Consider the following 23758-nt stretch of genomic DNA (forward strand, 5'->3'; position numbering starts at 1 on the left):
ATAACAATATGTGTGGGAGCTGGATAGTGTAGTGGTAAGACTACACACCTTTGCAGTGGGAGTCGCAAGTTCTGGTATCCAGTAACATGAGTAGTATGGCTAGATCCCCCATGCTAAAACCAAGCCCTGGAGTGGCACGGGCACGTCTGCAGCCTGTCTGCAGCCTGTCTGCAGCCTGTCTGCAGCGCGGACACAAGCATTTCACTACATGTTGTACTCTGTATGATTGTGTATGTGACAAATAAAGGTTGTTTGTTAATATCTATTGAAATTACCCAATACAAGTTAATACTGTGAAACTCATGATCCTTAATTTCAAAAACAGCCATAAAGACTGAAGCAGCAGTTGCCTGAGCTCATATAATAGCAACTAAACGTTATTGCAAGCCTTCATTTGGAGTGATATCAGTTTTATCCAAAAGCTCAACAACACCTACATGAAACAGCATTAGACTTTGTTGCATGTTGGAGTCAGCGAGACTGTGAGATAAGTGAACCATTTTGAGGAAGCCAGGGAATTTCAGGCTTATGACATAGCGTTTCAAAATATCACACTGACACTCTTTCTTAAAATCTAGCATATATGTTTCGGTGGATTTTAATGCTTTTAAACACACTACTATCATGACTACACAACTAAGGTAATGGTATTATAGTTGTATAATCACAGAGGAGTTTGGACACATTTAAACTTTTCAATTATCAAAATAATGATATTATATGTAATTATTCTGGTGTGCTGGGATGATCCTCTGATGTGCCCAGGACAGGTTAACAGGTTAATTTCAGAGCTAGGTGCTTTGTTCTTGTAGAGGAGTCTGTCTGTGTAGCAGAACGTAGGCAAGAAGATGTAATGGGTGTGATCCTTCCATTCATCCACTGTCTTGCGCTTATCCAAATCAGGGTTGCAAGTGGTAAACCCTACACAGGTTGCTACTTTGTGGCAAGGCTAACACAGACAGACAACCATTTACACTCACATTTACACTTATTAGAACCATTTCAGGCACACGCATTAACCTCATCCCATGTATGTCTTTGAATTGTGTAAGGAAGCCTAAATACCTGGAAAAAACCTCTAAGCATCCCATGGACAGGCCCCAGCAAGGGTTGGATTCAGACTCCAGGACCTTCTAGGTGTAAGGCAACTGTGCTGTGCAGCTCAGGGCAGTGACTACGCTACTCATAGCCAATTTCCCAAGTATGGGTGTAGTTTATTATTATCCCATTAAATAACGACTTTGACATTTCTTAGTACTGTTTCCTGAAGTAGCTGTTACAGGTGACGTCAAGCACCGCCCACCCCCGGAAGACGTCCTAATCTGACGCTGAACCTGAACGAGTCCTCGTCGGGATGTAAACATGGTGATAGGCAGATGAGAGAAACGCCACAATGGTCTTCGAAAGCGTGGTTGTAGATGTCCTCAACCGATTTTTAGGGGACTACGTTGTCAACCTTGACAGCTCGCAGCTAAAGCTCGGCATATGGGGAGGTAACTGAACTTGTGTTTGTCATTTTACTTGGTTAGCTCGCTCTCTAAGCTAGCTAGCTAAATGCTAACGTATGCTAGCCACCAGGCGTATGACACTAACAGCTGAGGAAGCTGTTAGTGTCACTTTATGCGTTCCCAAACCAGTTTAAACTGTTCACCGTGAACGAGACAGTGCAGTCAAATGTTGACATCGAGATATATTGAAACACAGCGTTATTTCCGACTGTTCCAGTCATCTTTTTTTTTTTTTTTTAATCTTATTTGCTCCCGCAAGTCTGTTTGAGCACTGCATGCATACGAGCGTCTGGGAATCATGCATTTCGAGGTCACACCCTTTTACACAGCCAGGTTATGACTCTGTACTGTGCTTCATACTAAGTACCCACTCGTTCCAAGAAATCTTTGGCACTGTACACAAATATGAGTATTTGAAAATTGGCTTTAGCCGCTGAACCTGGATCAATTTTTAAAACTAGTAACTAAGTCAAACCATTAAGTACTTTGTTTTACCAAACTTTATCTTAATACCAGCTTCTCTAATCAACAAATGTATAAAAACGAGTTGTCTTTCATAGACTGTTTTACATGAGTAGTATGTCTATGAATAATGTGTTACGATTGATTTGAATTATTGGAGCTCTATGGTGCGAGTTGCATTAAGTCAAAAGTCCTGAAACCTCTTTAATTAGATTGAGTTTCTATATGAGCTACACTTTACCCAAATGGTAAGCCATAATGCTGTTACCATAGTAACAACGTTTTCCTGGCCCTCTAGGTGATGCTGTGCTTAATAATCTTGAAATAAAGGAAAATGCCTTGGTAAGTTGCAGTTAAGTGTGTGAGTAAACAGCATTAGTTATTACATCCTGGCATTCACAGATATGTGTTTATTTATTATTCATTGTGCTTTGTTGCAGAGCCAACTTGATATTCCTTTTAAAGTGAAGGCTGGTCATATAGGTAAGACTTACTCTTACTCTGGCTCTTACTGACCATAATTGTTTAGTTTAGTACCTTTGTACAGAAGAACCTTTTCTTACTTGGGTGTTTTTGTGATTAGGGCGTCTCCAACTGAAGATACCATGGAAGAACCTATACACACAATCCGTGGAGGCCACGTTGGATGGTGTCTACCTGCTTATAGTTCCCACAGCAAGTAAGATGATTTAATATGTGCATCAAAATAAACAAATTTGATCCAAGTATTCACAGTAGACATTACAGTGTATAAAATGAATGAAAAACCACATTTAGTAGACACACAGTAGCTGAATATTGTTGGACATCTTTGGTAAGCTGAGTAAGCCACTTGTGTTAATATGTTTTAAAGATTCAAAAATACATTAAAATAATTTAATTCTATTAAAGTAAAAGTATTTATCAAATATAATAATACAGAAAGATGCACATTTTTTCTGGTGCTATTTCTTTCAGGCATAAAGTATGATGCAGAAAAGGAGGAGAAGCAGCTTCAGGAGGCTCGCCAGAGGGAACTACAGCGGATAGAGCAGACAAAGCTGAAGGCTGCTGAGCAAGGTCAGGGTGCATCTTTATTTTATTTTGTAAGGTTTTTTTTGTAAACATGTTACTATAGCAAAGCTCCTCAGTGTGTATCTGTTTGTATGGCAGTGTTCCCTGTAGGTTTTGTATGAAAACAGCCTTTGTCATGGTCAACAGGTTCTTAGAGAAAAAAACCCCAAATGTTGATATTTCCTGTTGGCTCTCATCTGCTGCTCTCTGGCTGTGTAAACATAAGTCATGCGCTCCAGTGCGTGAGCCAGTGGGCAGTAGAACATTTGGTGTTAACTTTGCATAGACAAACAAGCAATATCAAAATTTATAAAATATGTCGTATAGTCACACACACAGATTTAATGTCATATGGTCATGGTTTGTATGGCTGCGAGTTCCTGTGCAGCCAGCGTTTTTCACGCTCTTTCTGTTATGTGTGGTTTAGCACTTGAGTATCACACCACTTCAGCAGTTGTCTTTCCTTGTAGTGGTAGACTGCTGTGTTGCTGTATTTTTGGGACAGCCTGGTTTTGTCATTTCAACAATATACACTTGCCATTAGCTAGAAAAAATCTATCCTTGATAATTGACTTAATAATTGACCACTCATCTTGGACATGAATATCAGGGTATATTTGGGCTCTTAATTATGTCTTTGAACTGGTATTTTTCCAGATTTGTACAACATACATCTTTGATGAGTTTAAAAAGAAATGGCATTCATTCCATGCCTATGATGAGTGTGTAAACTCCTCACCACAAGTGTATGTGCCTATCTACAAGCTATTCTTTTTATAAGACTATGTCCTCTTTCAAGGTGAAAAGTGTTGTATCTTAATTTCTTAATTTACAGCATGTAGGTGAAAATACAGTGTAGGTTTGTATTGTATTTCTAAATTTAAATAAAAATGTGTACTATTTTTTTTTTTCTTTTTTAAAATGTTTTAAGATGCAGCTTTATTAACAGCAATGTGATTCACTGACATTCTTATGTAAGCTAATATTTGCTTACATGCTAAAAAAGGAAAGGTCAGAAATAATCATTAAAATATTGAAAGTAAAATTTAGTTATCTGTAAAGTTCATCAGGCAGTCATGAGAGCTAAGGCCAGCTGAATGTCATTCCAATTATACAGAAATACACAGTGAATGTGTATCGAAGGTCCTTTAGAGAAAATCTTCAGTAATTTTTGGGACCTGCTGGAGCCTCATAACCTAAATCGTTTGCATTTTACAGAGAATCCCAAGCTTGAGAAACAGGACACTTTTACGGAAAAGCTTGTCACTCAGGTCATTAAAAACCTGCAAGTCAAGATCTCTAACATCCACGTGCGCTATGAAGATCATGTGAGTATTCAAGCTGAGTTACCATAATAATGTACAATTTTATCTATGGTCCTGCAAGTTTATACATGTTTCTACTTTAAATGAACTAAACACTGTTTCTAGAGCACTTTACAATAGAAGAACTGATTTTTTTTTTTTTTGTCTTAACCACACCATAAGGCTTAGCTCTTTATTTTCCTCCTTTTTTTGTTAATGACAGGTAACAAATCCAAACTGCCCTTTGTCATTTGGAGTGTCACTGAAAAACCTCAGCCTTCAGGTGATGTGTCTTTCTTGTCAAATTATATGCTATTTTACATTTAGATATTAAGCTTTTAATGAACCTCACTGCTTGTTTGACCGTACAGACAGCTGACGCGAAGTGGAGACCCAGTCTTTTAGATGAGAAGTCCAAGTTTTTCTTCAAGGTAAGAAATCCAACCATGTTATCTACCTTGTTTACCACCACTGTACAGGTGGTATGGAAGGTAGGTAGGTGTTTTTAATAAAAAAATACCACATACACGTTTAATAGCATTTGTTTTTGGCTTTAAAGTAGTTTTCTGAAGTTAAAGACTAACTCTTGGAAAACTTCATTGATTTTTCTTTCAGCAGTGTTATTTCCTCATAATTTTGGAGCATAATCAAAACTTTAAGAAGTCCTTGTCAAACACTGTCAGCTTTTTTTTCTTGTAATCGCAAACAGCTTCATCACTAATTGCTTTATCTTTCTTGTTTTCTCAGCTGGTACAACTAGATAACCTGTTTGCCTACTGGAATGTTAACTCAGTACTTTTCTCCAGTCACACTTCAGATCGGGCCCTGGTGAGTCACTGTATTATTAACGTATTAATATGTACTTGGAATTAGCCACCTCCTATTTTCCTGGAAGACACAATGTTAGTGTTATGTTGTGATCACACAGGGCACAGATCTTCGGTTACACAGGAGTTATGTAAAGGTGTTTCATTTAGCACTATGTCATACACATGATATAGTAGTGGGTTTCTTCCATACATTATAGTTAAATCAAAACAAAAAAGAAATCAAATATGTTAGGAGGCCAAGAAATTAGCAAAGCAAAAAAACAGTATGTAAATAAATCTTCACTTCCTCTGCATTCTTACAGCAACATCTCCAGAGCAGCATGGACGTCCACTCCTCTCACGACTTCAGTGAGTGTCATTCTTGTGGAACTAAGTTCAAAGCACATTACATAACGTCTATGAAAAATTTTGCAGACAGAAAGTGATGAAGAAATGATTTGTGATGATATGCAATGCCACTGCAGCACCAAAACCCCCCCCGGGTGATTCACAGAATTTGATTCACCACCACTGAGTCACGAGACCAGATTTTCAGCACATCTCAACAGATTTTGTTTTCAGTTTCACTTTAAGGCAACAGCTTACATATTTTTGAACTGATAACGTTGGTAAAGTTATTTAAGTTCTTTATAAATAGATGCAAATTTGCCATGTGCAGCACAAAAAGTAGTGAATCCATCTTAATGCTCACATTTGCAATTCTTAAATCATCTTAATTCCTTTTGCTGTTCCACAGTTTTTCGCCCCATTTCAGCTGATGCAAAACTGCGGATGAATCCCAGGTCAGATGTGGATTTCTCCTCCCCTAAAGTGGACCTGATGGTCAATCTCAGAGAGGTGGCAATTGAACTCAACAAAGCCCAGGTGTGTGTGTGTGTGTGTGTGTGTGATAGAGATGTTTAAACTTGTATGTGTTAAAGTTTCATTAAAATAGAATATTATAAGAAAGAGAGAGCTAAATTGGGTTGTTAAGGATAAACTACATAAACAATGTCAGATAATAACTGCACTAGAGTACTTTGTGATGATGTAATTGCTGACTTCCTGTTATTCCAGTACATTAGCATCTTGGAGCTGCTGTGCTCAGTGGATATGATGTCACGTAATCTGCCATACAGGAAGTACAGACCCGAGGTCCATGTTCACAAGAACGCCAAAACATGGTCAGAAGACACTGTCACATATTTATCACATCATTTCCTCTGTCCTGTCTTTCTGTAATCTTTTTTCAAAAACTGGATCCCATATGTACATGTCATTTACCACATTACATTCGGTCCACTTAGTATTACAAATTGTTACATTGATTCCCTGATTTCCAGGTGGAAGTATGTGATCACAGGCGTCTTGGAGATAGATGTGAAGCCAGGTCTCCACATGTGGTCATGGCAACACATTCGCCGACACCGGCAGATGGTAAAAAGCTACAGAGAGCTCTACAAGACAAAGATCACCAGCAAGAAACCCAGCGATGAGGTTCTCAAAGACTTAGAGGTGGGGTGGAACTAAACTGAACAGGGGAGAGGGAAAAGGGAAAAAGGAAATAAACAGAGAGACCTATGGGACTGTTTGCCTTTCTAGTCTATGTTTTCACATTATTGTCTTAAGACTAAAACATTTGAATTATTATAATTATTATAATTTTTTATATTTCCATGCTGCATATAAACAGTTTAGACAGGTGAAAGTTTTGAGTTTAATTTGATATACTAATATTACCAGTAATTCTGTTTTAATATCAATTTCATACCTGTTGTCACTGTTATAAGACAAATGCTTGCGAAAGTTGCTTTACTTGACTGTAGTGATCATAATTGAAGGCCTATGTCAAAAGTAAAGCTAATATAATATGGAAGTAATTGATTACAATAGTATTACTTCTCAGTAGCTTTCTAAAGTGATGTCTGTCATATTTCTAGCCATAATTGCTCACAAAGATATCTAGTATTCAAGCCTACAGGGATTGATTGAAGTGCATTAGAGCTTGATGCTGAGTTTTTGAGATAGACTTGAAAATAATTGAATTTAACATCTGAAATTAAATGTGTTCCCAAGTTCTTCTCTATTTTTATTAGTATCATATTTCCCCAAAAATAGAACTGTAGTAATTATAGAATCTAGTGAAAGCTCTAATCGATTTCTTTTGTGTTTATTCTTAGAAGCCCGAGAAGACTTTGGATATTTTTAACATCACTTTGGCCAGACAGCAGGCTGAAGTGGAGGTAAGCTTTTTGTATCACATAACTGAGAGAACTTCAATAAGCTTAGACACCTTGTGTCTGATTTATGAATTGATCAACTGTAATGGCTGGATCACATTTTGCGCTTTGTCTTGTGATCTCAAGTTGTTGCACAAATCCATAAAAAAGGACAACAATTTGAGATTCATTGGAACTATGCACAGTACAGTGCCTCTCAGCAGCTTGGTGCTGGCGTATGTTTGTTCCAGCAAGCCAAAAGGCCAAATTAGGCACATAATCGATAATTATACAGTAAGCAAAGGAATGTAGGGGGTTGAGGATTAGGCTGCCATGGTTCCAGAAGGTGCAGCACTGTGCCGTTAACTGTAAATTTACATATTCTGCACAATTTCTCTTATATTTCATTTCATTTATTTATTTATAAAGCACATTTAATAACAACAGGGAGTTGATCAAAGTGCTGTACAAAATAACAATTAAACAATGACATTAACAACAACAACAGGTAAGAAAATTAAAAGAAAATTAGGATAAAAGAATTGGCAACTCTCATACAGTTTCGAAAGCCAGAGTAAAAAAATGTGTTTTAAGATGCGATTTAAAAAGAGTAACAGTTGGGGCCTTTCTAATGTGGAGAGGTAGATCATTCCACATTTTTGGTGCCACAACCGCAAATGCCCGATCTCCTCTATGAACCATCCTAGACTTACAGTGGGGCAAAAAAGTATTTAGTCAGCCACCGATTGTGCAAGTTCCCCCACCTAAAATGATGACAGAGGTCAGTAATTTGCACCAGAGATACACTCCAACTGTGAGAGACAGAATGTGAAAAAAAAATCCATGAATTCACATGGTAGGATTTGTAAGAATTTATTCGTAAATCAGGGTGGAAAATAAGTATTTGGTCACCTCAAACAAGGAAAATCTCTGGCTCTCACAGACCTGTAACGTCTTCTGTAAGAAGCTTTTCTGTCCCCCACTCGTTACCTGTATGAATGGCACCTGTTTGAACTCATCATCTGTATAAAAGACACCTGTCCACAGCCTCAAACAGTCAGACTCCAAACTCCGCCATGACCAAGACAAGAGCTTTCGAAGGACACCAGAAAAGTATTGTAGACCTGCACCAGACTGGGAAGAGTGAATCTACAATAGGCAAGCAGCTTGGTGTGAAAAAAATCAACTGTGGGAGCAATCATCAGAAAATGGAAGACATACAAGACCACTGATAATCTCCCTCGATCTGGGGCTCCACGCAAGATCTCATCCCGTGGGGTCAAAATGATCATGAGAACGGTGAGCAAAGATCCCAGAACCACACGGGGGGACCTGGTGAATGACCTGCAGAGAGCTGGGACCAAAGTAACAAAGGTCACCATCAGTAACACACTACAACGGCAGGGAATCAAATCCCGCAGTGCCAGACGTGTTCCGCTGCTGAAGCCAGTGCATGTCCAGGCCCGTCTGAAGTTTGCCAGAGAGCACATGGATGATACAGCAGAGGATTGGGAGAATGTCATGTGGTCAGATGAAACCAAAGTAGAACTTTTTGGTATAAACTCAACTCGTCGTGTTTGGAGGAAGAAGAATACTGAGTTGCATCCCAAGAACACCATACCTACTGTGAAGCATGGGGGTGGAAACATCATGCTATGGGGCTGTTTTTCTGCCAAGGGGACAGGACGACTGATCCGTGTTAAGGACAGAATGAATGGGGCCATGTATCGTGAGATTTTGAGCCAAAACCTCCTTCCATCAGTGAGAACTTTGAAGATGAAACGAGGCTGGGTCTTCCAACATGACAATGATCCAAAACACACCGCCCGGGCAACAAAGGAGTGGCTCCGTAAGAAGCATTTGAAAGTCCTGGAGTGGCCTAGCCAGTCTCCAGACCTCAACCCCATAGAAAATCTGTGGCGGGAGTTGAAAGTCCGTGTTGCTCGGCGACAGCCCCAAAACATCACTGCTCTCGAGAAGATCTGCATGGAGGAATGGGCCAAAATACCAGCTACTGTGTGTGCAAACCTGGTAAAGACCTATAGTAAACGTTTGACCTCTGTTATTGCCAACAAAGGTTATGTTACAAAGTATTGAGTTGTATTTTTGTTATTGACCAAATACTTATTTTCCACCCTGATTTACGAATAAATTCTTTACAAATCCTACCATGGGGATTCATGGTATAACAGTCTGAAAGGTCATGACATCAATACTGTCCGGGGGCCATTGTTTGCCTATGTTAGCACTTTATAAGTAAAGCTGCAAAAGGTCTAGACAACTCGTCCGGTGCCTGGCCATTAGCACTTATAAGTCAAAAGTAAGTCTTTTGAACTTAATTCTACAACGCACTGGAAGCCAATGAAGGAAGCAAGCACCGGCAGTAATATGTTGGTGTTTCTTCACACGAGTCAAAAGGCGAGTTGCAGCATTCTGTACAAGTTGGAGCTGAGCCAAGCTGGACTGACTGACACCCACATATAGTGAATTGCAGTAATCCAGTTGAGATAGAACAAACGAATTGCTCATTCCAAGTTTTTAAAGGATAAAAAAGATCTCACTTTGGATAGGAGCCTTAATTTAAAAAAGGACCGCTGGACAACTGAATTAATTTGTTTCTCAAATGTAAGTTTGCTATCCAAGAAAACCCCCAGGTTTTTTACATGCGTTTTAACAGCACATGTTAGGTTACATAAATCCAAATCTGGCGCATTGAAATTACAGCTTGGTCCAAAAATAATTACCTCAGTTTTATCCTCATTAAAGGTAAGAAAATTTGAGGCCATTCAGGTTTTAATTTTGTCAAGACATTTGACTAGCGATTCCATGGGCGTGGAGGTGTTTCTATTAAACCGAAGATTAATCTGGGTGTCGTCGGCATAAGAGTGAAAGCAGATGTTATGCTTCCTAAAGATTAGGCCTAGGGGCAAAATATAGATTGAAAAAAGAATTGGGCCTAATACGGAACCCTGCGGTAGTAGCAAGTAAAAAGAGCTGGGGAAGAAATAAAATCATCAAGGCTCACGGAAAAAGTCCTCTCGGAGAGGTACGACCTAAACCATTCCAAGGGGATACCTTTGATATCACATTGCTCCAAGCGGGAGATCAGAATGCTGTGGTCAGCAGTATCAAAGGCTGCAGTTAAGTCTAAGAGCAGGAGCACAGCTGGGTCTCCTGAGTCAGTGATTAATAAAATATCATTTAAGTATTTTTAGGAGGGCAGTTTCTGTGCTGTGGTGGATTTTGAAGCCTGACTGGAACTTCTCAAAAATATTATGACTATTTAGAAAGGTTTGGAGCTGCTCAAATACAATCCTTTCTAGAATTTTTGACAGAAACGGAAGCTTGGAAACAGGTCTAAAATTAGCAAGAACAGAAGAATCAAGGTTCAGTTTATTGGCTGCACTACAGCGTGCTTGTATCCAGTTGGTACTACTCCAGAACTGAGACTACTATTAAAAATAGTTAAAATGTCAGGACCGACTACCTTAATAATCTTTTTTAGAAAATGGGTTGGGCCTCCATCTGAGGGATAAATGATGCTAACAGATCATTTGTGGGCTGGTCAGGTTTTTTTCCTTGCCATCTTTCCTCAGAAAAGTGAAAAGGGGGAAGCATTTGACATTTTGTTTCGTCTCCTTCTTTAGGCAAGTAAAGCAGGCCTGCGTATTTACCGTCCTGGGATGAAGATGGAGGAAGAAGAGTCTCAGGGTTGGATCAGCTGGATGTGGAACTGGGGGGCACAGCCTGATACAGAAAGAAAAGAAGTTAAGACTGGAGGTAGGTTACAGATAGACATGTGCATGTGGAATGTCTTTGTAGTAACAGCCTGTAATATTAGCTTTTTTACTCCTCCTATGTCCGTTCCATTTATTCTTCTTACCATCTCTGTGTCAGGGTTTGATGAGCTGTTAACCCCTGCTGAGAAAGCCAAACTCTACACTGCCATTGGATACAGCGAGACTGCTGCTAATCCCAATCTGCCAAAGGATGTGAGTCACTTTCCCCCACAACACCCCCTCAATTACTAATAATACACTTCCACTTGGTTATCTGTCGCACAGAAGCAAATATTACAATTGTAAAAAAAACAAGTATTCTGTTACTTTATCTTTATACTCTTTGTGTCATATCTTTAAGTTTGAGAACATGAAGGTCAACTTCCACATGGAGAAGCTGTCCATGTCAATTAAAGATGACAAGGACAAAAACGAGATCATCAGGCTGACTGTGGGAGAGCTGTACTCCACACTCACACAGAGACCTGGAGCACAAGCCCTCAAGTTTGTTCCAGCCTTCTAAAAAAAATAACAACTTTGTAGCTGGTCTTTTTTTCTCCACAAGGGTAGATACTTGATAACACTAGCTTGTGTGTGTGTGTGTGTGTGTGTGTGTGTGTTTTTTCTTTTCTTTTCTTCCCAGAATCACAGCCAAGCTTACTTTGTTTGAGGTCACTGGCCTCACCAATAAGCAACCTCCACCAATTCTCCTTTCATCAAGGAAGGCAGCCATAGGAGCAGGGACCCCACTGCTTTGTATCCTGTTTGAGACCAACCCCCTGGACGAGAGCGCTAACCAGCGGCTTCACGTAGAATCACAACCCTTGGAAATCATCTATGATGCTGTGAGTGGTTCACTGAGTGAGAATGAGCAGCAAAAATAAAAACCCTCAAAAGCAGTACATATATACATATTTGACTCTGTCTGTGTGTCTGTGTAGATAACTGTGAACAGCATATCAGCGTTCTTCAGGCCTCCTGATGACATGCAGCTGGATGAGCTCACGAATGCAACCCTGATGAAACTGGAGCAGTTTAGAGACCGCACAGCCACTGGTGAGTTTAAGATAAACTGCAGATATCTGCTATCATGATTAATCTTCTAGGATCTCTAAGGACGTCTTTGATGGGCGAATGTTTACATTCCTTGTTTAGTCTTCCTGTTTATGTTCTTGAAAGTGATTGTTTCCTGAGGGCTTTGGAAGATTTTTCAAGGTTTTTTTTTTCATTATTGAAGTTTTCTCCTTATTAGAACTTTTAGGTGAATTTGCCATTTAAACATTACTTAAATTAATAGAATCTCAGGGTTCATTAAACAAAACCACACATTTAGTTAATTTTATGAATCCCACAACAATAAAATTCACCCACCTTTGGAGACAAAACTACTATTGATGACCTATTAACATTTTATATTTCAGGTTTACTGTATGTGATTGAAACACAGAAGGTTCTCGACCTGAAGGTGAACTTGATGGCCTCCTACGTGATCATTCCACAGACCGGTTTTTACAATGGCACTCAGAACATCTTGCTGTTGGATCTTGGCCATTTCAAGGTGGGGAAGTGTCAAATGTGAATAAAGATTGACAGCAGGCTGGAAATCCAAGGTAACTTACCAATATATGCCTTCATGTTTCTGTGCTTTTACAGATGTCCAGTCAAAGCAGGAAACATCTACCTCAGCTGTGTGTGAGTTCCAGCAACATTGAGGACATCATGTCCAGAGCTTACGATAGCTTTGATGTACAACTTGAAAGCCTACAGTTTCTTTATAGCAAACCAGGTACACACACACAGACACAACACAGTTGTAACACATTTTTGACTGATACACATAATGTTGATTGATGAGGTGTTGTTTTTATTCTAACTACTGTTTAAAAATCACTAAGCTTAGGCTTTGTTTGTATTGATAGGTTTTACACAGGAAAAAAAAAGTCATACAGACAGCATTGAGGAAATGTCTTTATGAAAGTGATTGGCACTTGTAGCTCTAATGGCTTTACTATGTCTTAGCAAAAAAATATTCCATTGATTTCAGGTATTGTGTCCTGGAAGGGATATTGCTAAACTTACACATTGATCCAACAGACATATTTCTTGTTTTTACTCTGCCTCTGTTTGGACTCAGTAAAAATAAATAATAATAAAACTTTATCTTTATGTGATAGATGGTAACTGGAAAAAGGCCCGCAAACAGAAACAGTCACCCCTCCACATCCTAGAGCCAGTGGATCTAAAGGTGGTTTTTAGCAGGGCAATGATCAACAAAGACTCCCGCATGCCAAAGTAAGTATGTTTCTGGTTGACAGTCAACTGATGGTTAAAGGAAATCTTTGTATGAAAATCTGAACTTGCTCTTAACCCTTTTCTTTGGAGAAATTAATACTTTTCTTTCCCCCCCTCCCCCCTGAAAAGTTTCACTGTAAAAAAAAAAAAAAGAAAAAAGAAAAGACAGAAAAAAAGTGCAGTATTGAAGACGGATTCTAACACTAGTAAATATTCATAAATATAGTGCGGGTTCAGATACACAACTAAAAATATTTATCTTGTAAGGACTAGAGCTAAGAGTATTACGTAAGCTTAAGTTTCAGGTTGTAAGTTTTGTATGCATCTTTGTGTATGTGTCTTATAGATATAAGATGTCTGGAGAGCTTCCTCTGTTGTCTCTTCGTATTTCTGATGTAAAACTTCGAAGTGTTCTGGAGCTGGTGGAAAGTATCCCGCTCCCTGAAAGCAAACCTGCTGCACGTGGCAATGCTCCATCATCAACTCCAAAGGTAAGATCAGAGGGTTATGGAGATGGTCCTCTCCGGATTTCACTAAAATCTCTAAAAACTAGAATCTTGGGAGTCTTGAAGGTTGTGCACATTAGCTGCAAACAAATTAAGCCTTCAATTCTCTTATTAGTAGTTACTGTTGTTGTTGTCCTTTACAGTGGTTAGAAAATGACGTAACAAAATAGAAAATTCTATGGATAATTATAGTGGATTTTAAACATTAAATTTTTGGGGCTCTGTTATTATCATTGACTCAGATGGGGGTAGAAATCCCTATACTGCACAGGCATTCAGTTGGCAACAGTTGGGTGAACTGAATTATGATGATCGCTGCTATGAATGAGAAGGAAGCCTCGGCTGAGATGGTTCATTTTTCCCCCAATTTAAAAAAAAAAAAAAAAAAAAAGCAAAACAAGCAAACAAAAGAAAAACATCTCAAATTTGAAGGCTTGAGGGTTTTGCATTGAATGAATATACAAATAGTTGAATATTGAGGTGGAATTGCCGGACTAGTAAAAGTAAAGATAGATTTTATTACTAACACTGTTAATACAACTGTTTTTATTTATTTATTTATTTTTAGCCTAGGCAGTCTTTCACCCCTCATCTCACTCCCAGAAAACCTCTGAACTTTGATCAGCGCTCTTCTCTCATTTTTGAGTCATGTGAGACCATCAGCATCACCTCATTAGGTAAGACACAGTTTTGTTTTGGTCCTACTGCTAAATATCTTTAAAAATCCTGTGTGTATTCCTACCACAGATTGTGTTTATTTTTTAATTATATCCCAGGGTCAGAGGAGGATCTGTTCTATGATGCGCCCAGCTCTCCCATCGGGGAGAAACCATTTTTTCCAGACAATCCCATGCCGCTGCGCTATGTCGATGCAAGCAAAAGAAAAAGTCTCATCAAGGAAGATGCACAAAAGAACATGACTGACTTCTCTATGACATTTGAGATCAGTGAGGTACAAAAATATTTTTTTCCCTTTCTGCACAATTAAACATAGTTATTAAATTCTGTAAGAATTATTTTTATTTAACCTTGTTATCAGTCATTTTAGTTATTTCTGTGTGAGATAAAAAGAAAAAGAAAATTCAAACTCTGCCTTTTCTCTTTAGCATTCCTCAGTTAAATTTCTCCACCTCCTTTTATTTTTGTGACCACCTTTATCATCATCTTTCCCATTTTTCCATCGTCTCTCTGTCTTCTTTGTCCAGTTTTCTGTTCAGCTCTGTCGTTTGTCTGGAAGTATGGAGGTTACGGTGCTCCACTTAGATATAGAGGGTCTGGGCACTGAGCTGAAGCTGCGCACCTTTGACATGACGTCTAATACCTACTTGCGAGAGATCTGCCTCAAGTGTCCTGAATACATGGGTCAGTAGATACCAGCAATGCCTTAATTTTTGTTAAACATTTGATGATTACAGTTATCCTAATAAAAATGTGCAAATCATCAGGGCAGTCTTTGCTTAATTTTTTATTAGGCATGTTTTGTTTTTTCCTTGCACAGATTCTGAAGACAAGCAAGTACAGCTGATCACCACACTGGACAACAAAGAAGTCGACCTGCTCACTCTGGAGTATATCAAAGTAATATGGGATACGTTACGTGAAAACATTTCAGAATATTTTCTATAAATATTTTAAAACTGTGGTAAATCACCTTAATATTAAAGATTGGATGAATTTTTCTAGGCTGACAAGAATGGTCCCGACTTCAAGTCTCAATATAATAACACTGAGCAGCTCATCAAGGTGAGGGAAATGTTAATAACCTAGCAATAATATTTATTTTATTTACTTAATGTTCCCATTTTGTTATTTATAGCATGATGTTATTTAGGGCATGCTGAGAGATGATGAAAAAGGCCACAGTTAACAGCAGTGTTTCTTCTACAGTAATTATTAATAATGGGTAGAAGAATCAAAATATCATTTCAGACAAAAAGGTTAATTTTCTTCATCAGGTGACCTTTTCATCACTGGATGTTCACCTCCATACGGAGGCTCTCCTCAATACCATGAACTTCCTCAGTAAGCTCCTTCCTGAATCTAATAAGAAGGAAGGACAGCAGGAGGAGCTTCCCACTATCCCTGAGGAAGACGATGCTGAAGCAGAGAAGGAGGAAGAGAAAAAGGAGGAAACTGCTGTAACCAAGAAAAAACGTAACTGATATTATCTGCACGCTGTTATTGTCTCACCATTTATGAGAACATTGTACTACTAGAGCAGATATTTCACAGTTAATGAAACAGATTTTCAGAGCAGTATCAAAGGTTAAATGTTACACTGGAAATACATTTCCTTTTTTTGCAGCTGTTCACAGGTAATGTCTTTATTTCTTGTCCTTCACCTTTTTTCCCCAGCTTCAAAAAGGTCAAAATTTGCAGATGTGGTTAATCTGCATATCAAAACTGATCTCCGCTGCCTTAAAGTTTTCATTCGAGGACAGAAGGCCAGGATCTCAGAGATCAGTATTGAAGGTATGAAAGAGAGTTTTCTGTGTACCTAGGTACTCTGGCAGTGCTTTCAATAGGATTTATTAATTGTTTATTATTTCTGCTATACTCTGCTGTATATAGAGTTTTCTAATGAACTTTTTCTAGTCAAATCTTCAATTCATTGTACAACTTGGGGCTTTCGTAATTGTCTAGGTCTGGTTTCCGAGGTCCTGATGAGGAAGAAGGGGATGGAGGTTTCGGCCAAATTGAAGAACATTGTGATTCTGGACTGTAACAAAGAAGCTTTTTACAAAAAGGTACCGACTGCCAGTGCTTATGAATATTTACCATTGTACTTAAAAAAAACACAAAAGAAATGGTCATTGTTTCCCGCATTGATGTTTCTGGTCTTCATTTGTTATGTTTTTGTTTTGTGTCACTTGCTGATCATGTGGCACAGGCAAATCTGAATAACAACTTTTTCTGTGCCACTCTGTTTTTTCTAGGCTGTGTCTATAGCAGATAAGGAAGTGTTTCACTTCCACATGGTAAACTATACAGATGCGACTGAAGGAGATGCCTATCTGGACATGTCTAACGTTGACACTACTGTTACACTAAGTGTGGGCTGCATTCAGGTCATCTTCCTCAACAAGTTTCTCTCATCTATACTGGTAAGAATCACGTTTGTGGGCAGAATTAATCTGTTGCTCTTATCAATTTTTATCACATGTAAAACTCATGTGAAAGTGGTGTTTTAATTTATTAGATAAGGTAATAATAAAATTATAATTATAAATATAATTATTTACGTTACCTCTGTATATTTCTGCATTCCAACTTGATCTTATTAATTTTTCTCCAAAAATATTTTTCCCCACCCCATCTCCTTACAGGAGTTTGTCAATAACTTCCAGGAGGCTAAAGAGGCACTAACTGAGGTAACAGTTCAGGCTGCAGAAAAAGCAGCATCAGGCGTGAAAGAACTGGCTGAACGGACCACTCGGATCGCTCTTGATGTCCACTTCAATGCACCCGTCATCTTCCTCCCCCAGTCCTCCTCTTCATCAAATGTCATTGTAGCTGACCTTGGTCTGCTTTCTATCAAAAATCGTTTTGCCAAGCAACCCTGTAAATCAGATGCCAACATCCCACCTGTTGTGGATATAATGACTGTGAGACTGACTGACCTTAAGATGTTCAGGTCAGTTTCTGTGGGAGGTATTATTTAAAAAATATGCATGCTTGTGTTTGTGATTGATTAGAATTTGCAGTATTCCGACAGACCTTTGTAAATCTATGTTTTTGTTCCTTTCAGAGCCAAATTTAAAAATGAACGTTTTGAAGAAGAGATCCAACTGCTGAAGCCAGTGAGCCTAGACTTGGAAATCCGTAGAAATCTATCTTCCAGCTGGTACCACGAAATACCTGACATAGATATTGGGGTCCATCTAAAGCCCATGAGTGTAAGTATATATATTCATATATCTTACCTGTTTGTTTGTTTTTTGATTTTTAATCCCACAATTGTGTAGAGGCTTATATTGAGAATTAAAAATAGTTTTATCAAAATCATCTCTCTATGTTCCCAACAGCTGCTCCTATGCCAGAATGACATGATCATTGTCCTGAGGACTCTGAATGAGAACCTGTCAGAGAAGTCTGATGCTGGTCCACCTCCAGCTGCTCTGCCTGCCACTGACCCGTCCTCTGACTCTGTATCCAACAAAGACTCCCAGGAGTCTGGCACCACTGGACCACCCAGCAGTAAGTTGTTGCTGTTGTATATGGTTATGTTTGATATGGTTATGTGTGTTTGGTAGAGCTTTAAATATAGACATATGATTTAACAGCCTGGTCAGATAACTTTTTACCAAAAAAACCAACAGAAAACAAAAAACAGATGAGTTGTTGTTTGACAGGGCATACTTACACAAAACTATGTAGCTAATGAAATCTGAAACATGTTCTCCTTAATTAGTGCACAATTCTGACTAAAATCCAGTAGCTTGTCTTTTAATCTGAACTCTGCGCTCTGATTATGCTGTTAATAGGTAACACAGTGGTGACAGCTGCTGTTGTAGAGACACAGAAAAACAGCAAGCTGAGAAAGAACACGCTGAAATTGAACTTCAAGTTTGACTCACTGACTGTGGTTCTGTACAGCTCCAATGAGGATAAGGTAATGCCAAGTCTGTTACATATGTACAAACATACACAAGTCATAACTACATCATAGAATTAGACTTGTCAGTCTGTATTTTGTGAGGCACGTTTAGTAAAGAAAGTCTGTGTAATTTCTGTTTTTAATAGCAGTTAGAACCACAACGTGAGCTGTCAGGCCCACATCATGACCAGTCACACCCACAACATGAGCCGTCAGACCCACATGATGAGCAGCTGAAGCTAGCAGAATTTACTCTGGGCACCATCTCCACCTCTGTCCACATGTACTCCGACAGCTCCATGAAGGCCTCAGTACAACTTGCTGAATGCCTTCTAGACGACAAGAGGCCGAAAGCCAAAAGTATCACCCCAAGGTACGGCTACCACTTATAAAGCTAGTGACACATTTAGACTCGAAACACAGAAAAAAAGCCGTGTCTTGACGGATCAGTGTAAAGTAAATTATTTTATTGTGTTCACTCTTTTTTTTCCTCATAGTCCTATTTTGTTTTTCTCTAGGATGATGGCAATGTGTCCTGGTGCAGAACAGAACAACATGGTGGAAGTGAGCTATCGTCAAACCCGTGAAGGCACCACTTTAGATACAGTGGTGCAGGATGTGTATCTATGTGCCAGCATGGAATTTCTGCTCACGGTGGCCGATATCTTCCTTAAGGCCACCCAGCAGGGTTTTGCCCAAGTGCCACAACCCAAGAACAGTACTGGTGCTGGCGATAAGAAGAACATTAACTCATCGGTCACATCTAAAGAGTCTGGTGAGTTGACTTTATCAGTTTTAATCTTTTAATCTAGTTAACCGAAATCATGTCAGTTCTCTTAATCGACAAGCTTAAACTGCCAAATTATTCCCATCTTTGTTTTGCCTTATGTTTATAAAACTTTCATTTTTGACTATTTCATTACAATACAACATTTTATAGATGCTTTAAGATAATATAGATGTTATATACGTTTATATAGTGAGTCTAGATTATGAGTTTTGTGATTATCAAGTTAAACTGGCGTATTCTAATTATTTAACGTGAAGTTTTACTCTAATGCTCTCTGTGCCTCCCAGCTACAGCGACAGCCACGGTAACAAAGACTGAAATGAATGTTGTGGTGCGAAACCCAGAGATTGTATTTGTAGCTGACTTGACTCGTGATGAGGCCCCAGCTCTGGTGATGACCACATATTGTGAACTAGTAATGAAAAATGGTGCTGAAGGATCACGGACGACTGCTGTTATCAAGGACCTCAAGGTTTGTATTTGGAATGTATTGTGGTAGTCAGAATTGCATGTTCAAAGAATTCAAAATTATGTATCCAGAGGAAAATGTTAATATTCCTTAACGCATATTTAAAATTAAATATGATTAGGTTGGGTTTTTTTTTTTAAACTGGTCACTTTTGTTGTAGGTTGTTGCCTGTCCATTCTTAAGACAAAAGAGGAGAAACAATGTGACTACAGTGCTTCAGCCATGTCAGGTGTACTTCGAAAGTACTCAGTCTCCAACCTCCCCTCAGGCTATGGAGGTCACCATCAACGCTCTCTCACTTAAGGTATTTGTTTTGTTAATATTACATGTGGCCACATATTTTGTTCTTCAAATTGAAATGATTGTGTTTTTGTTGTAGTTCCAGCTTCTTTGTTGTTAGCAAATGAAAGCCTTTTTTTTTTTTTTAAATTTGAACTTTTTGGGGTTAAACCACTGCCTTGTATGCATGCTTAATTAACCCTCGGATGGTCATAGTCAAAAAAGGGACCCAAAAGGGTCCCTTTTTTGACTATGACCATCCGAGGGTTAAACGAGACAGAAAGTCAATCCCTACATCTGGTTACAGCAGTGTGTTACCTTGGAAATACAGTTTTTTGATAAAAAAACATTTCAGACTTTTGTTTCCTTGTAATGGATATAATAAGGGGGCATATTATTGTTGCTCTAACAGGACTGTATCTGCACTTGTTGATAAAAATTGTATCAAATGAAAGCAAATTTTAAAAGCAAGAAATTTATTTCTGTCGGGCAGAAACGCTTAACTTTAAGTAGCTTGCCCTACTACGCAGTCATTAGTTAAATATCTGGTGTAGCGACATGTCTCAACGTCCAGTATGGGCTAGCTAGCTTAATTCTCAATAGACAGGAGTGTTTAGCTAACTTCTCCATCACTGGCGCAAGCTGGTTTTTTTTGTTTTTTTTTGTTTTGTTTTGTTTTTTCCGCCTAATCCTGAACCCAAGTCTTCATCATAGGCCACAATGTCATGCTACTTAGCCATACAGCAATGTGTTTGGTGTGATTTGTCATTCCTGTAGGACCTGATTGACTTGGCTGCTGTTGCTGCTTGCCACGTCTTGTTTACTCTGAGAGCCAGGCTTATGCAAGTAACCTTAAGTTTTATCTCCCATGTGTCTGACTCATGCACAGGTATCTCCAGTCATAATCAACACTGTGATTACTATCCAGTCAGCACTCACTCCAACAGCAGAGACCCCTGAGAAGTTGGACAGCCCTGTTGCTGTGAACCTGTGGGATAAGCAGAGTTGGAAGGAGCTCAAACTCTGGTTCCTAGAAGAAGATGACGATGAAGACACCAAATTAATGACCTGCTTAATACCACAGGGAGAGTCCCTAAAGGTAATTATTAGCATTTTGGCTGAAATTATAATATGGTAAAGCTGACTGTATGCTGCCATATAATAACTTATGATTTGAATTTGCAAAATAATTGCAGGTGAACATCAGATCAATCTGTGTGACTCTGGAGGCTGGAGTGGGACATCGCACCATCCCCATGCTTCTGGCAAAGTCCTCCTTCAAGGGAGATGTGGAGAACTGGTCCACGCTCATTAACTTATACAGTCAGCTTACCCTAGAGGTAACACAAACCAATAGACATGTGGTTCTTTTAATAAATTGGCTGCTGTTCAGAATTTTTTTTTCTATTTAGTAATGCATTTTATTTTTAGGTTCACTATTATAATGAAGTGATGGGAGTGTGGGAGCCACTGCTGGAGCCCTTAGAAGATGAGACAAGAGATGGTTTCAGACCATGGGTGCTGGAACTGAAGGTACTCATGTATACTTGCATTCTGCATGCATATAGCATTCTTAAAAATAATACTTAAAAATACACATGGTGTGTCTAATACTTTACTGTCCTCTAACCAGATGAAAAAGAAACCTGTGAAGTACACAGAAATGTCAGATGAAGTGGATTCCAATATCCCAGACTACAAGACAGTCATTGTCATCGACAGTAAAGATCAGCTCAACATCACACTTTCCAAATGTGGACTGGCTATGCTGAGTAACCTGGGCACTGTAAGAAGTCTTTCAAAGGCTTGACAGAAAATACCTGTCTAGAGGTGTGTATCGATGTGTGATATGCATGTTTTTGTCCTTCTCCAGGCATTTGCTGAAGCTGCCAAACAGACAGCAGAGTGTTTTCAAAAGGATGAAGCTCCATTTGTAGTCAAAAACCGTCTTGGCCTACCAGTTTCTGTGCGCCACAGTGAGATGTTTTGTCCTGTTGGACAGCAGAGTATCGCTAACACTGTGAAGATGCAGAATGGCGAATCCCTTGGAATGGACTATTCAACCACAACAGACACTGATCATTTCTCAGCAATTACCTCTTTGAGTGGAAAAGACTATTACATACAGCCTAGTGAGTTATACTTTACTATCACGGTTATGCTGAAAACAGACAGCTATGATATATCTACAGTTATCTCCAACTACACAAAGATAAAACATAAAAATATATGTTTTATGTGTTTTCTTTAAATTTTCTAATTAGCTTGTGCTCTATTCTCTAAGAGTATATCTGACGTTGTTTGTTATTGTTGTTGTTGTTGTTGTTGTCAGTCACCAAATTTTAAACTTCATGCCAGTCAGAAAGAGCCTGTACGTTCTATTTTCTTTCTTTTTCCAGCTCCAGATGGTCACACCTCAGCCAGTGTGATCCCTTTGATCAAAGTGGGCCGTGGAATGTACAGTGTAATGCACATTAACTCAGGAGTCACTCGTTTCCTGGTCTGTCAGATTTCCTCTGTAGAAGGCAGCAAGTACATCAAGATCCGCTCTCCTTTCCAGGTATGTAGGATGATCATTCCCATCATGTGTATATCATCATATTATATATATATATATATATATATATATATATATATATTATATATGTATATATATATATATATATATATATATATATATATATATAATCAACACACAACACCACACACCCCGCCCGCCCTGCGGGCGGTTTATCCTTCAAGCTCGGGTCCTCTACCAGAGGCCTGGGAGCTTGAGGTCCTGCGCAGTATCTTAGCTGTTCCCAGGACTGCGCTCTCTGGAACAGAGATCTCCGATGTTATTCCCGGGATCTGCTGGAGCAACTCGCCTAGCTGGGGACGTCCGGGCTAGCGATTTTGCAAGCCCGTATCGGATTGAGGAAATCATCTCTTTGGAAAAGAGAGTTTATACAGAGAAATGGCTTTCCAAAATAAAAGCTATACTATACGCTTCTTCTGGGCTATATTCTCAGCAGCATATGGTAGGCGGGTCAGGGCTGTTCGGGGTTCTGTTTGTACAGTTATGTTTTGTTTATGTTGCCATAGTGACGGGTGACGCCCTCTCGCTGCGACGGTGTGTCCAACACGTTAACGAGCTAACTGCGCTAACACACTAGTTCCCACCCATCTAATTGAGCATTGCGTGGCACATCCAACATACTGTTTTACTTTAGTCCATGACACGCTTACCAATTCCAAACGCCAGATCTGAATGAGGGTGGGGGAGGTTCAATTTGCCATGTTGCAAGGAGAGCTTAACTTCTGTCTCGCTAGCTTGCCCTGCGCTCTTCCTTCTGACGATGCTATCTGTGTTGAACGCTCAGAAATGACTTTGAAACTCTGCTTTGAAGGCCAAAAAACCTTGTTATTATTTAGTTGCATTAAGGGCCCCCCCACTCCTTTTTGTATTTTGTTTAGAGCCTGTACTGCTCTCTGAAGGGAGTGGCATATATTGTGTTAGAGTTTAGAATTGCACCCTCAGAGATCAATGTTCCAGACACTCAACTATCCTTTATTTAATCATTAAATGTAATTTATGGCATTTTTGAACAATTTAGTGGCTCCACAGTGAAGTCTTTGTATCTTAGTTTTTCACTATCAAGCGAAAGATCCTCTTTTCAATCCCGGGAGGAGACGCAAATGCCTTTGGGGT

General features: G+C 39.1%; 1 protein-coding gene and 1 long non-coding RNA gene across 5 annotated transcripts in view; one reads left to right on the top strand and one right to left on the bottom strand.

Annotated features, from left to right (window-relative positions):
* Positions 1-1318: 1318 nt before the first annotated feature.
* vps13a (vacuolar protein sorting 13 homolog A) overlaps positions 1319-23758 on the top strand; it is a 43918-nt gene continuing 21478 nt past the window's right edge. For 2 of the 4 annotated variants that reach the window (XM_040031597.1, XM_040031600.1), the window contains exons 1-46: positions 1319-1493; positions 2269-2312; positions 2411-2453; positions 2554-2649; positions 2928-3029; positions 4242-4351; positions 4551-4610; positions 4699-4758; positions 5075-5155; positions 5460-5505; positions 5894-6021; positions 6214-6320; positions 6480-6651; positions 7317-7379; positions 11003-11135; positions 11253-11347; positions 11496-11638; positions 11778-11979; positions 12076-12190; positions 12556-12692; positions 12788-12920; positions 13309-13426; positions 13773-13917; positions 14501-14609; positions 14709-14884; positions 15138-15294; positions 15431-15510; positions 15616-15675; positions 15888-16086; positions 16288-16404; positions 16576-16679; positions 16869-17036; positions 17259-17566; positions 17681-17828; positions 17958-18129; positions 18417-18544; positions 18676-18902; positions 19048-19304; positions 19607-19791; positions 19949-20092; positions 20957-21166; positions 21264-21407; positions 21499-21600; positions 21701-21853; positions 21941-22199; positions 22467-22627. In XM_040031597.1, coding sequence (XP_039887531.1) covers positions 1394-1493; positions 2269-2312; positions 2411-2453; positions 2554-2649; positions 2928-3029; positions 4242-4351; positions 4551-4610; positions 4699-4758; positions 5075-5155; positions 5460-5505; positions 5894-6021; positions 6214-6320; positions 6480-6651; positions 7317-7379; positions 11003-11135; positions 11253-11347; positions 11496-11638; positions 11778-11979; positions 12076-12190; positions 12556-12692; positions 12788-12920; positions 13309-13426; positions 13773-13917; positions 14501-14609; positions 14709-14884; positions 15138-15294; positions 15431-15510; positions 15616-15675; positions 15888-16086; positions 16288-16404; positions 16576-16679; positions 16869-17036; positions 17259-17566; positions 17681-17828; positions 17958-18129; positions 18417-18544; positions 18676-18902; positions 19048-19304; positions 19607-19791; positions 19949-20092; positions 20957-21166; positions 21264-21407; positions 21499-21600; positions 21701-21853; positions 21941-22199; positions 22467-22627 — 6201 coding nt within the window. In that variant the 5' untranslated portion in view covers positions 1319-1393. The remainder of the gene's footprint in view (positions 1494-2268; positions 2313-2410; positions 2454-2553; positions 2650-2927; positions 3030-4241; positions 4352-4550; positions 4611-4698; positions 4759-5074; positions 5156-5459; positions 5506-5893; positions 6022-6213; positions 6321-6479; positions 6652-7316; positions 7380-11002; positions 11136-11252; positions 11348-11495; positions 11639-11777; positions 11980-12075; positions 12191-12555; positions 12693-12787; positions 12921-13308; positions 13427-13772; positions 13918-14500; positions 14610-14708; positions 14885-15137; positions 15295-15430; positions 15511-15615; positions 15676-15887; positions 16087-16287; positions 16405-16575; positions 16680-16868; positions 17037-17258; positions 17567-17680; positions 17829-17957; positions 18130-18416; positions 18545-18675; positions 18903-19047; positions 19305-19606; positions 19792-19948; positions 20093-20956; positions 21167-21263; positions 21408-21498; positions 21601-21700; positions 21854-21940; positions 22200-22466; positions 22628-23758) is intronic. The other 2 variants (XM_040031598.1, XM_040031599.1) reach the window with 2 other exon arrangements.
* On the bottom strand, positions 20142-20445 carry LOC120733422. The gene is made up of 2 exons (XR_005695821.1): positions 20341-20445; positions 20142-20268 (listed from the first exon to the last, which is right to left on the bottom strand). It is a non-coding gene; the product is annotated as an uncharacterized LOC120733422 (long non-coding RNA).

This window comes from Simochromis diagramma, unplaced genomic scaffold (genome assembly GCF_900408965.1).
Source record: "Simochromis diagramma unplaced genomic scaffold, fSimDia1.1 OVJJ01000284.1, whole genome shotgun sequence".
NCBI classification, from domain to species: Eukaryota; Metazoa; Chordata; class Actinopteri; order Cichliformes; family Cichlidae; genus Simochromis; species Simochromis diagramma.